This window comes from Eleginops maclovinus, chromosome 8, assembly GCF_036324505.1.
Source record: "Eleginops maclovinus isolate JMC-PN-2008 ecotype Puerto Natales chromosome 8, JC_Emac_rtc_rv5, whole genome shotgun sequence".
NCBI classification, from domain to species: Eukaryota; Metazoa; Chordata; class Actinopteri; order Perciformes; family Eleginopidae; genus Eleginops; species Eleginops maclovinus.
The window spans coordinates 14,766,771-14,780,025 of NC_086356.1; the positions used below are offsets into that span (position 1 = coordinate 14,766,771).

At 37.9% G+C, this 13,255-nt stretch overlaps 3 protein-coding genes across 4 annotated transcripts; 1 reads left to right on the forward strand and 2 right to left on the reverse strand.

Annotated features, from left to right (window-relative positions):
* The first annotated feature begins 649 nt into the window (after positions 1 to 649).
* Positions 650 to 6,781, forward strand: LOC134868227 (dual specificity protein phosphatase 26-like). Of its 2 annotated transcripts, none has more exons than XM_063889197.1 (4): positions 650 to 972; positions 1,229 to 1,433; positions 2,641 to 2,852; positions 3,122 to 6,781. In XM_063889197.1, the coding sequence occupies exons 2-4, from the start codon at positions 1,255 to 1,257 to the stop codon at positions 3,331 to 3,333; spliced, it is 603 nt and encodes a 200-aa protein (XP_063745267.1). In that variant the 5' UTR covers positions 650 to 972; positions 1,229 to 1,254; the 3' UTR covers positions 3,334 to 6,781. The 2 variants fall into 2 exon arrangements, with proteins under 2 accessions (XP_063745267.1, XP_063745266.1); XM_063889196.1 differs by having other exon boundaries at positions 651 to 972; positions 1,250 to 1,433.
* Positions 6,782 to 7,395: 614 nt separating this feature from the next.
* LOC134868228 (peptidyl-prolyl cis-trans isomerase-like) lies at positions 7,396 to 9,717 on the reverse strand. Its single transcript, XM_063889198.1, has 5 exons — positions 9,520 to 9,717; positions 9,369 to 9,399; positions 7,976 to 8,064; positions 7,701 to 7,873; positions 7,396 to 7,612 (listed from the first exon to the last, which is right to left on the reverse strand). Exons 1-5 carry the CDS (start codon positions 9,622 to 9,624, stop codon positions 7,480 to 7,482), a joined length of 531 nt encoding a protein of 176 aa, XP_063745268.1. The 5' UTR covers positions 9,625 to 9,717; the 3' UTR covers positions 7,396 to 7,479.
* A 920-nt stretch (positions 9,718 to 10,637) lies between these two features.
* On the reverse strand, positions 10,638 to 13,247 carry LOC134868514 (peptidyl-prolyl cis-trans isomerase-like). The gene is made up of 5 exons (XM_063889716.1): positions 13,044 to 13,247; positions 12,189 to 12,219; positions 11,423 to 11,511; positions 11,099 to 11,271; positions 10,638 to 11,002 (listed from the first exon to the last, which is right to left on the reverse strand). Exons 1-5 carry the CDS (start codon positions 13,110 to 13,112, stop codon positions 10,867 to 10,869), a joined length of 498 nt encoding a protein of 165 aa, XP_063745786.1. The 5' UTR covers positions 13,113 to 13,247; the 3' UTR covers positions 10,638 to 10,866.
* Positions 13,248 to 13,255: the final 8 nt, after the last annotated feature.

Genomic DNA, 13,255 nt, shown 5'->3' on the forward strand with positions numbered 1-13,255 from the left:
TTTTCCTTTATATAATTTTGCTTACTTTTTTCTAGTGTTTTAGTTTAACAAACAAATAAACGAACATATATATATATAAGGTGGTCAAGTAAACAAATAAATCAAATAATAATAAAAAGTTAAATTGAAATGTAATTACATTAAATTGAACATAAGCAATAACAAAAAAGGTGATATACTCACAATCACAACAAAGATAGATTGAAATTGATATCCGGATTTTTGCTGTACATTTATAAATAATATTAGGAAAAAATACAATCATTTTTGCTTTAGTGTACATGTGCAGAAAATATTCCTAAAAAACATAATAATATTAGAGAAAATGCCAAATATAGTAGGATAATAGGAATTTAAATATGATAGGAAGTATGTTGTGCTTAAGTATATGAATATATGCAGTACTTCTACGTCAGAAAAAGATCTTAATAATTCAACCACTGCTGAAAGGACTGTTGTGGTGAGATTGTTTACTCCATTTTCTCCCTTATTTCCCTAACATGGCCAGTAGATGGCGACAAACACAACCAATGACTCTAACGTCACAAAGAATCTTATTAACGATTAAATATAAAAATAACCACGATTGTGCCTACTGAAACACACACACACACACACACACACACACACACACACACACACACACACACACACACACACACACACACACACACACACACACACACACACACACACACACACACACACACACACACCAAAAGAGCATCCTTAACCCAGCGTGGAAGTGGTTTTAAATTAGAAGTCATGTTTTTGGAGTAATTTGTTTTTAAGGAAGACTTGTTGAGAAGATGGTGCTGAGAAGCGGCGGCTGGAGATGAAGATGTCTGGAGCTGGATGCTCAGCAGCAGCTTTTTACATCTTCCCATCCTCCCAGCAGAAATAAAAGAGTCAACATGGCCGCGGAGCAGCTCGCCCTGCAGCACCTCCGAGACTGAATAAAACAACACAGAGGTAAATAAAACAAACATGGAGGGTTCAATGTGGGAAATACTGGGCATGTATTGCTTTTTCCAGATTTTAATGGATTGTTAAATCACTGAGACACTCGAGTATTCACCAAAATAAAGCCACAGGTATTTGTTACATCATCTAAAAATGATAATATTCTAAACCCTTAAAGGGTATAATTATGTCCATGTATTGGATCATATGTTATACAAGCTCTAATGCATGTTTTGTTATCGTTTATTTCTTTAATATTTTGCAGTTATTTCTCTATTGTTTTCAGATTAAATGGCGTTTATGTCCCGGTTCTCCCGGTCCAGGAGCAGTTCCAGGTCCCCGAACCGAAAGGACACCGAGCGAGTGCCGCCGCTCCTGACCGTGTCCGAGCTGGAGAGACTGCTGTGCACGGGCAAAACAGCCTGCAACCATGCAGACGAAGTGTGGCCAAGACTTTATATTGGAGATCAGTGAGTTTGTACCCCTCACTTCATGATAACAGTGATGGAAGAACTCTTAAATTCAAGTACAATTAGTGCATTCAAACTTATTGTGTTTACTATTTTGAATAATTATAAGCACTGATACATAATAATAATTAGATGATTAACGCATCATTTTAATGTTGCAGCTAGTTAATGTGAAGCTATTTTTAATTACTTTATAAACTGCTAAGCAGCTTTAAATATTTTTAGATTATCAGTCAGTTTATTGAAAAACAAAACAAACAAAAGAAAAAAAGATAGTTTTCTAATTCACCATAAGTCACAAGTACTGTATTTTAGTTAAATATTAGTTATATTATTCATATACTGTAGATTAATTCTTAACTAAAGCAGTGGTCATCAATGTATGACATTACATGAAAATGTGATGCATGTGGGTGCACCAAGAAACTACTCTTGTAGGTTTAGTGAAGGTGAAAACAAACATGCACAAGCATCATTCTGCAAAGGGAAGCTCCAACTACCCCATTGGTGTTTGAGAGAAAAGACTCAAACCCAGAAACATGACATGAAGTTTGCCATGTAAGAGCAGAAGCTCTCGTCATGTAGGCATGCAAGTTCAGGCAGGGAGAATGAAAAAAAAGGCGGACAGTTAAAGGGCGTGTTCCAGACAGACAATCTGGCAGAGAGCTAGTGGAAATAAACTGGTACATAAACTCTTTGGCTGAGAGCCAGGTAGAGGAAATGGCGGGAGAGGGGTTACTAATACTGCAAGGCAGGAGGGAGTGGCAGGATATCATGAGAGTTAGTAACAGAGCAAAGAAACAGCAGGAATGTAACGATCATGCTGAAGTTGGGTCACACAGTGAAGCAAAACACATTTTTAAGTTTAATTTATCCTCGATTTATGAAGGTTCACTCACCATATCTTCTATACATCTGTGCTGGACAATTTGTTTATTTAAGTGCTGTAAAGAAGAATACTTGCGTTTAAAAGTGTTTCAATAGTTATGCCACTTAACACTTCCACTACACTACATCTCAGGAAATATTGTATGTCTATATCAAACTGGAAGTCGAACTCAAACATCTGCACAAACCCAACGGCCTTTATTTATGTCACATTTGCAAGTACAAAGATTTAACTTCATTATTTAAATTAAACTCATTGGGAGGGAAATGAAAATCAGTTTGACGGTCCAAAACTGTAAGAAAAATATCTTCTCTGCAGAGATATCGCATCAGACAGACAAGAGCTGGCCAAACTCGGCATTACACATATTCTCAACTGCGCTCAGAGCAAGTGGCGAGGCGGTGCAGAGTATTACGCCGGGATGAACATCACTTATCTCGGCATCGAGGCTCACGACTCCCCCACATTTGACATGAGCGTCAACTTCTATCCTGCTGCTGAGTTCATCCACAAAGCCCTCACCAATGGAGGTATTCATAGAGTGTGTGTTTTTGTGTGAAGTGCATCCTTTGTAAACCTCAAACAACATGGGAATATGTGGGTTCGTCTGTAGCCCAGATTTTAGAAATGCCAATTTAAATGTTTTTCTTCAAATTACTAAACAATTTCAATTTGCAAATCACAACATGCTTAAGTTGATGCAATGATTAAGTCTTAAGGAATTACCTGTCAAAATGTACATAAACACCTAAGAAACATTTGTAACAGATTTTGTGTTTCATTTTGTTTGTGTGTTTAGGTAAGGTGCTGGTCCATTGCACAGTGGGAGTCAGCCGCTCGGCCACTCTGGTGCTGGCCTACCTGATGATCAGACAAAACCTTACGCTGGTGGAGGCCATCAAAACCGTGAAGGACCACCGAGGCGTCATCCCCAACCGAGGGTTCCTCCGCCAGCTCAACGGCCTGGACGGCATCCTGAGAGAAAGCCGTAAGACTTCTCCACTGAGCTGAAAACACACTCAACACACAAACATACACACTCCTACACAACCTATGATAGCAGCTAGAGTTACACTGGGGAGATAATGGGACCAAGTAAGGAGCAACTGGTGGTTTCTGATTCTGCGGCAGCAGGTGACAGCAGGGTTTGACTGATATCTGATCTGGTTTTTTCTGATTAATTTAAATTTGTTATTTATTTATTTAAGTATTTTATATTGTTGTTGATTTGTGTTTGAGCCTCTGAAAAAACATCAACAGTGAATGGTGAAACCTCCAGACATTTAATGTCAAAGGGAACTCTCAGCCTATTAATGAAGATCTCATTAAGTTCTCAGTTTAGGAACAACTCTTCGCTTTTTATATGAGGGTGAATCCACTTCCACTTTTTAATCGAACTTCAGACCATTCCACTTGAAACTGATGTTTTATTGCCACTGAACCTTCAGAAAACTACAAAAATGAAATCATATCTTAACAGAACACAGGCTTATACACTGCAGGAATCTGTAGCAAATCTAATCTCTGGTGCAATTTTACTTATGTCGAGAAATGTCTTTAAATGAGTCGATGATGATACTGGAAGAAGATGAAAAAATCACATCCCTCTGGTAGATTCTTTTCTGTCACTTGTACTCATTTTACTACTAAAGTCAAAGTAGTCCAACCACATATCAATATTTACTATCGTCTTAAATGGTTTAGAAAAAATAAATGAGTAGAGATCACGTCATTGTAGTAAATATAGACATAAAAAAAACATTTGTTTCGTCACTGTTGACAATGAATAGTGTAGTTAGAAACTGTTTATGAAAAATGTAAGGCAATATTGATGTTTTAATGGAAATTATAGGTGATTGTGTTATTTTTAGAATAATGCAGCTAGTTATGTAGCTTTTTTGGTAACTGGAAAGCAAGACACTCATTTTATTCATAGTGAAGTATTTGCTAGATGACATACAATACAAAAAACAACAAGGAACACATAAATGGACATTGATAGTACTTATATGAACTCGTTTTTTTGTTTTAAAATGAGGCATCATTAATAAAGTGAGTACAAGTGAACTAGTTAAATGGGAATCAGAGTATTGCCACTGGCTCTTAGAGCTAATATTATGATCATAAAGGTGCACAAACCTAAAGTTTATGGTTGTGATTCAGGGTCCCAAACATTAAGTCCCTGGAAATACCACACCTGTTTTTTACCCATATGGGCTTTCCTGTCTTTTGTAATCAAAAAGGAAGGTTAAACGTGATATCAGCCCTCAGTAAGAAGACTCTTGCTAATTATTCCCCAAAGTTGAAGTATGTGCAGGTCTTCCCTCGACTTTTTTAAAATTCAGCAAGTGTCATTAAGTGCTCTGAACAACTCACACACTTGCGCAGGTCTATACCAGCACAGTTATGTAGCCGGCCGATTATTGTACTACAGTGTTGTCACAATCTGTACACAATTGTTAGCTGTGATGCACATACAATACTTGGAGTATATTAGGATTTTAGTTTGAGTTCAATGTATTGGTTCAATGAAATAGTCACAGACCTTCTTAATGTTTGTATTAGATATCTGAAATTCATCCAGTAGAGATGAATGGACATTCAAGGGATGGACATTACAGTCTAGTGTATCACCCCTTAATCACTATAAGGGGGATTATTTAATATGGCTGCATTTAGAGGCATTGAGACTTGATGTGCAGTGGGAGAAAATACCACACATGTGCCATTGCAAAAGCTACCTACTGCCTGGCTGTCAGGAGAGCTCGCAGTGTTCAATGCTGTACGCAAGTCTTACAAAGTCTGCTCTTTTGTCTCGATATTTAGAGAGGCCTGTGTTCTCATGCTAACGAAAAACAACATAGAATCCAATGCTGAAATTTAAACCAGCTTTTCAAATAGTTTTATTAACGATTACCTCGGGTATCACATCTGTTTTTTGTGACTTGGTCTTTATTTGTGCTGTTTTAAAATCACTATGATGAAATTGGGTAAAGATTTGTGCTTTGCTCAACTCACAGGAAAAGTACAAATGTAAACAAAGAGCTAATTAGTGGATTTGTACAGTCTGTGGGGGTATTAAGGCATATTTTGAATGTTTTTGAAATAAGCTCATCGGCTTTTCCTGCCGATAGTAAGATGAGAAGATAACTCTGTGCGATAAGTATGGAGCTGGGGCAGAAGGTGATTAGCTTAGCTTAGCATAAAAACTGGAGGAAGGGGTAAACAGCTAGCCTGGCTCTGTCTACCCTGTTTTTACATTAATGTTTGTTAATGGATTAAACTAACAAAAGGTTTCATGTAATGGAACTCTGTTGCTAAGCCTTTCATGTCTGAGTTTACAAAAAGCAACAAAAGAAGTCATTTTTTGTAAAACAGGTATTTGTTTTCACACGAAAGGTCACATTTTTAAGTGGTTTGACAGTGTTGTTGGTGAAATAATGCTAGCGGATTTTTTCAGCTGTAGTTGTTAAAGCCAACATGTTTCTAGTAAAAAAGTAGCATCCACTTGATGATCTATGTTAGAGATTTTGCTATCCTTTTTTAAAATAGTTAGCACTTTGTATTACTGTTTCTAGTGCTAATGCTAAGCTAAGATAATCACCTTCCTATTGACTGCGCTATATCCTTAAAGAGTGTTTTGTGTTGTGGCCTTGGGAAGTGCTATCACCAGTTGACGGGACAGTTTGCCTGCATTGTGTGTTAGATTAATACCCATTTGCATCATAGCTGGCTTCTTTGGGACCAATATATGACTCAAGGAGCCACATCAGACCCCTTATCCATATTGCATGAAAGATATTTTTATTGGGATCTTCGGAATTTTGAATAGGCCCATTTTGTATGATATTTCGATTGATTTGTGAAGGCATGGAGTAACTACCAAGGTCCAGAATCAACCCGTCAGAAATGTTATGTTACATTTGGTGTCTGAAAAGCAAAGACAAGACTTAAGTGTAAGACTTTCTGTTAAATACAATGATGTCCTGGTGCAGCTTAAACAGTCTTTTCCCAGAAGATTTCCACTCAGTTAATACACAAGGTAAACACTTTTTAAATGGTATACTATCCAAGAATATTCTCTGGACAGGGCCTTTATCCATTGCAATCTTTATCTTTGCTGTATTGGATCTTTGTTTTGTATTTGTGGTTTTACTGTGCCGTGATTGGTCGTTGATCTCTATTCCTGTTTATATTGTCTTACTATTTTTGTTTTCTTACTGAAACCTTTCTATAGGGCAACTTCAATTATTTTGAATGTATTTATGTATCACTCCCTTTGAGGTTCATTGAAGATGAAACTGGCAAAGGAGATGTCGATGCCTTAATCTGTGTACTTCACGTTGGATTTTAGACTTTTGTTTCTATGTTTTTATTGTGAATAACACTGAGCATTGATAACTTTGTTTTGATAAATTCTGTACTTAATCAGAAATAAATTTAAAAAAAACTTCTCTCAGCAGTTGTTCTGTATTTTCTATTTGAAGGAGGTATATTTATATTCCTACACCATAACATCAAAGAGGCACATGCTTTTTTACCACACTGCATTTGTCTGACAACCTTAGAAGGACTTTCGTTTGTATTGTACTTATTCACCACACATTTTTCATTAGTGAAAGGGATTCCCCTAAAACTAATACTTGTTGTGTTGTTAGCTTAGAGTGAGCTCTTCATATCTACATAGAGAGAGTGTCGACTTCCATTGACTCTACAGTGTTCCATGTTTTGTTTGTACAGTAGCCCAGAACAGAAAAAACTAACACTGGCTCTATAGGAGGGCCCTTTTGTGGGACACTATAAGGAACACTAAAAAGGGATACACATAGCTGAGACCGGAATGCTTGTTGACGTTCGGGGATTATAATGTTTTGGCACATTTGTGTGTCTGTATTTGCATCTTTTTGGAAACTAAAGTGTATTTCATCATGTATCGTGTTTGCCCCTGCCATTCCGTACAATGACATACATTGTGTGTTTTAAACCAACCAATACAAATGAGAGTGTTGTTGATGTCGTGTTACAGAAATAAACAAAGGAGCAGGTTTTTATGAATGAGATGACAGAAACAAATTCCGCTTTAGGTTGCTTTATTGACGCTTTCAGCATCACTTTGATGTGGATGTTAAAATGGACATGTGAACTTTTGTCACGCTACTATAATTCACCGCAGTCTGCAATGACAACCTTGGCCTTAGGAGAACCACTTTGCGTGCCTTTGATGTCCATTGACTCGACAACTTCAATGCCTTTCACCACCTTCCCAAACACCACGTGCTTTCCGTTCAGCCTGAAAAGGAAAGAGGAACATATAAAATAAGCTGAAACTGTTTGATTAAACCTGAATACAGCAGCAAATGGATCAACGTGGAGCTTACCAGCTAGTATCCCCTGTGCAAATGAAGAACTGGGACCCATTGGTGTTTGGCCCAGAGTTAGCCATGGACAGGGTGCCCATGCCTGAATGATTCAACTTGAAGTTCTCATCAGCAAACTTCTCCCCATAGATGGATTTGCCTCCAGTTCCATTGTGTTTGGTAAAGTCCCCACCCTGTTGAAACAAAACAATAAAATGTCTCAGTTTACTCAGTATTTGTGGCAAAAGACATTAAAAAATCCGCTTACTCAAACCAAATTCCTGACTTTACTGTACCTGGCACATGAATCCATTGATGATTCGATGAAACTTGGAACCTTTGTAGCCAAAACCTTTCTCTCCGGTGCACAAAGCACGGAAGTTTTCTGTGAAACAAAATCATTATTTTCTTTAATTCCCCCCCAAAACAATTTTTCATTTATGTATATATATACATTTATATTTATTCCTTTTTTTGTATCAATCATTTTCTAAATACCCCTGTAACAAGTCAGGAGAGGGGCAACCATATAGCCTACTTTATACATCAAATCTTTGAAATAAAAATAAAAGCTGATCCATGGTTGGACAGTAGAGTTTTGCCCTTCTTGTTATCCACAAGAAACCTAAAGTCCACTCAAACGCAATTGGTCAAATAATTACATCTGTACCCGTCAGTGGAGGAATAATAGAAACTTAATTTGAGTATATCGTTCTTAAAACTCCTGTTATAAAATGCATTGTGAACAAAGAAAATCTTAAGCAAAACAGGAGAGCAATCAAAAACAAATTCACAACTAACCAGTAGAATATGACACGTGAGGCAGCAGGAGTTAAATCAATGCGCAGAAAATGCGCAGAAAAACAAAACAAAAAAACTGAGTAGCAACAGATTGAAAAAACAAAACAAAGAACCCAAAAGTTAAACTTGAAAGAGGGGTGGAGCCATAACTGCAAACACCCTTTCATCCTGGGCCTTCAACAATGACAAGGAAATAGCTACAGGGCCTTATCCAGATGCCTCTGCTACAAGTTCAGAAAGAAGCTTAGCGCCATATCATGCAGGGCCTCGGAAGTCAATAATAAAAGTTTAAATGCTAATCAATTCTAAAATGGACATATGCTGTTAAAATTGGACAGTTTAGGCCTCTCTGCCATACTACAAAGTAGCAACATTGTTTAGTTTATCTTTGTGGTCGGGACACTGAGACTATTACAATAGAGCACATCATGGTGTATTTGAGCCTCTATATAGTAGGCCTATTGTATGCACAAAAGAAAATGTTGGCCATTTTTCTGTATCTATTGGATATAGTTAAAGAAGGTCTTATCAGAAAATCAGTTAGAACGCTTCTAGGATTTCTCATGGTAGATGCAAGGTTGTGGTATAGAGCATGCAACACATTGCTGTCATCTGCTTGTTGGAAATGACCAACAGCAGTTACTTCTTCTTTCTACTCTTACTTCCTCCTAATGCTCGCCGTGGTAGCACTCCTTGTTTGATGCACATTTGGCTCTGCAACTGGTTATTCAGGCTCTCAAACGCTCACCTACAGCCCGCCCCATATTATGAATCACTCTGAGGTGAGGATTGAAAGCCAATCAAAACTCCCTTTGAGCATGTGTGGAACAAGCCATAGCAGCAGCTCAGTGACCTTTCAAAGCTTTCTTCCTTATTGGCAAACCTTACCTGCAGTCTTTGGGACTATGTCATACCGGAGCTACAAAACACAGACATTGTAAATCATTCAGATTGTTGTAAAATGCATCCTGGTTGCTCATTTTAAACCTTCATGAAATCACCATAGTTGAAATAAAGGGATATATCTTAATAGTCTTACCTCCATTTCAATCCTGCCAGCAGGAGCTCCATCCATAGTGATGTCAAAGAAAACGTTTTTCATATTTGCAGACAGCGTTGTGATGTGGTTGTGATAAAAAAACATTTCCTGTTCAAGTCTGTATTTATATAAGTTTGTGAAGGCTCAAGAATAGACCAATGGGAATGAAGATGGGTGGGGTTCAATCTGTAACATTACTCCACAGGCGGAGCAACGAAGAGTTTGTGAAAATTAGGTATATGAATCATACGCTCCTGTACAAACGTGTTATGGTCCAACTCACCTAAAAAGTAGGTAACTTTAAATAGCTGTTCAGTAGGGAAAGGTGCCTCATCTAAAGTGAAAGTATGTCCAGATGTGAAAAATAAAATGGTCCTAAGATTAAAAGTTAACCTAAATATTATCACAGCCAATAAATAAATGCATTTTATGGAGTCAAGGGCCACGTTGAAGGCAAGTAGGGTTAAAAAACATAGCACTCATTCACGATAGTAATAAAAAGCCTTTGATGTTGCACAGCTGACACCAATCAGGCACAAGAAGACAAAACGTCATAAATCCACCCCTTGAAAATACAGAAACACCCAACCACACAGTATTTTCCAGGTTATGCATGTTCTGACCTCGTGGTAAAATAGCTCAACTGCAACAACAGAAGGCAGAATCCCTAATGTTTGCAGCACTTGGAATTTGGATTGGCATGCATCATTTTCAGGGTTTTTTAAAACTCCTGTATCATGTCGACATGCAGTATTTCCAGTAACCCAATTTCTGCATTAAAAATGAATACTAGACAAACACTGAGGTGTAAAGTACAATAACTCAAGTTCAATTTTGAGACACTTGTTAATTTGTACTACTGATTTCCACTTTGCCCAATACGTACTTTAACTTTTGGTACTTCAAGTATATTTTGATGCTAATACTTTTGAATTTTTACTTCTAACAGCATTACTTTTACTTGGGTATTTTTCATACTGTAGTAGTTCTACTTTTACTAAGTACAATATTTGGTTCCTTTAGCACTGTGCTGAGTTAATGCCTTAGTGGGAAAATATTATAACAAAGACAACACTGCATTTATGCATTGTATTACCAATGACAAGACAAAGAAAGCATTACATTTTTATTTTTTTATTTACACCATTAGGATCATTTTATCCAGACTTAGTTAACAAATGTGGTCCTTATAGAACAGATAAGCAGGTACAAAATATTACACAACAAATAACATAGGAGAGAAAGGGAATTAATTGGGCGTTTTTCCTCTGATGCTGCAGATATTCACCACCTCACATTAAGTGGGATGTGGATGATAAAGGATGCAACATAAGGAGCCTTGTCGCACTAATTTAATTCACCGGAGTCTGCAATGGCAACCTTGACCTTAGGAGTGCCACTCTTTGTGCCTTGCTTCTCCATTGCCTTGACAACATCGATGCCCTCCACAACACTTCCAAACACCACGTGCTTCCCGTTCAGCCTGAGAGGAGAGAAGCCGGTTAGTATGCGAGACGGAGATTGAAAACCGTTTGAATAAACCTGAATGCAGCAGCACATGGCTCAGAGTGGAGCTCACCAGTCAGTTCTGTCGGTGCAGATGAAGAACTGGGACCCGTTGGTGTTTGGCCCAGCGTTAGCCATGGACAGGGTGCCCATGCCTTGATGCTTCAACTGGAAGTTCTCGTCACCAAACTTCTCCCCGTAGATGGATTTGCCTCCAGTTCCATCGTGTTTAGTGAAGTCTCCCCCCTGAAACAAAAAGTTCACTCGGCAGTCAAAACACATCTTTGATCTCGAGTTGAAGCTGAGTTTGTTTGAAAAAATATATACAATTTGAAAAAATATATATTATACATACAAACATATACAGAGAAAGACACATTTATAGCCTATACTGTACCTGGCACATGAATTTAGGGATGAGGCGGTGAAATGTGGAGCCCTTGTAACCAAAGCCTTTCTCCCCGGTGCAGAGAGCACGGAAGTTTTCTGTGAAATGAAGACACTTCAGTAAGTACACACCACATTGCTGTATTTAAGTTGGTTTGTGTTGCCTCTGTGTGGTTGTTTAGTGTCCCTTTGTAGTCATTCGAGTTGGTTTACATGTGTCCTAATTGTTGTTTCGACTCTCTTGTTTGTTTTGTGGTCATTTTTTGTGCATACAGTATAGGCAATTTCTCTCCACCCATTGACTAAAAATTAGGTCAATTAACAATGGCTACAGTATGCTGGTCCAAATGAGTTCGTCATTAATGCATCCTGCAGGTTCTCATGATGGGAGTTGAGATAGGGCAACCAATATGCTGCCATCATCCACCAGGTGGTAAAACAAAATCAATGCAAACAAGAGTTATTTTCACTTTCCTCGTCTCCTTATATTTAAAATGTGAGAGCACCAAGTAGCATATATTCTTGAATCAATGTTTACACTCACATTCAGCTCTATAAATAGCTATGCAGGCTGTTAAGATTTATACCGCCACACTATGAATCACCCACAGCCACCACCCATATTCAGAATAAACAGCTGTGGATTAATGGGGACCAGTACTTTCCCCAACCAAACAAATCCATTTTGGGTGTTTGAAAAAGCAAAAGCAGGAGCAGTGTTTATTGCTACTTGAAAGGGTCTCCGAGTTTCCTGCCTGCCTTTAAATCCAACATACCTGCAGTTTTGGGGACCACATCCGCTCGGAGCTGCAAAACACAAACCGTTTCAAATGAGTGGGTGGCAGTTCAACACAAAATGCACAGAATGAAAATAAACTCAACCTCAACATGTCTTGGGCTTCAAAGCTGATAACAGCAACTACAGGGAAAGTGGTTTGTTCAAACAACTGCCATTTTTATCTCAGATCATAAAACTAAGCAGGATTTTAGGCTTAAAGTCCCTAAATCACTCATTTAGGATCAATAGGGGATGCCACTTCCCAATTTATTTTCTGAAATATTATGTTGTTCAAATACTGTCATAAAATATTGAACATTTTAATAAATATCTGGCATTATTCCAAAACAGATAATCAGATCATATATCCTTACATTTAAATATGAACGATATGTTGATTTTCATAAAGGTGGATTTTCTGTCCATTCATTAATCAATTACTTTACTTATCATATCACCACAACAGATCTGCCCATTAGACAGCAGCACCATTTGTTATACCCAGCTGTGCTTTTGCTGCTGGGCGTTTCCATCAGGATATGGTCTCTCTGGAGGATTCGTTTTATGATGTAATTGATGTTGTCTGTGTTAAGGCAATAAATAAACCAAACTACATCGGGATATACAAATATAAACAAGCCAGTTATGCAAAATGCGACCAAAATGGAAGCCTAGAAGATGCAGTAGAAAAGTTGACGTAATACAATATGCCAGTCAGATCTCCAGGCCCTTCAAATCATACAGACGGATGCAACAGATAAAGGCTACTTGTCACTGATTTTAAACCTTAATAAAAAGGAAATGCAGTTACTAAAATAGAGACAAATGTTAAGTAAAGAGTATATTTTCTTACCTCCATTATAATCCTTCCAGCGTTTGCTCCATCAATAGTGATGTCAAAGAAAACCTTGGGGTTTCCCATGTCGATAACCGCGCTTGACACAGAGTTAACGGGAATACGCACTTGAATGACTACCTGTCGACGCGCCAGTACACTCTGTCCATTTAGGTTGGGTCTGTACACCACTGACGTTAAGGCCGATTACAACCAATCACAGCCTTTCT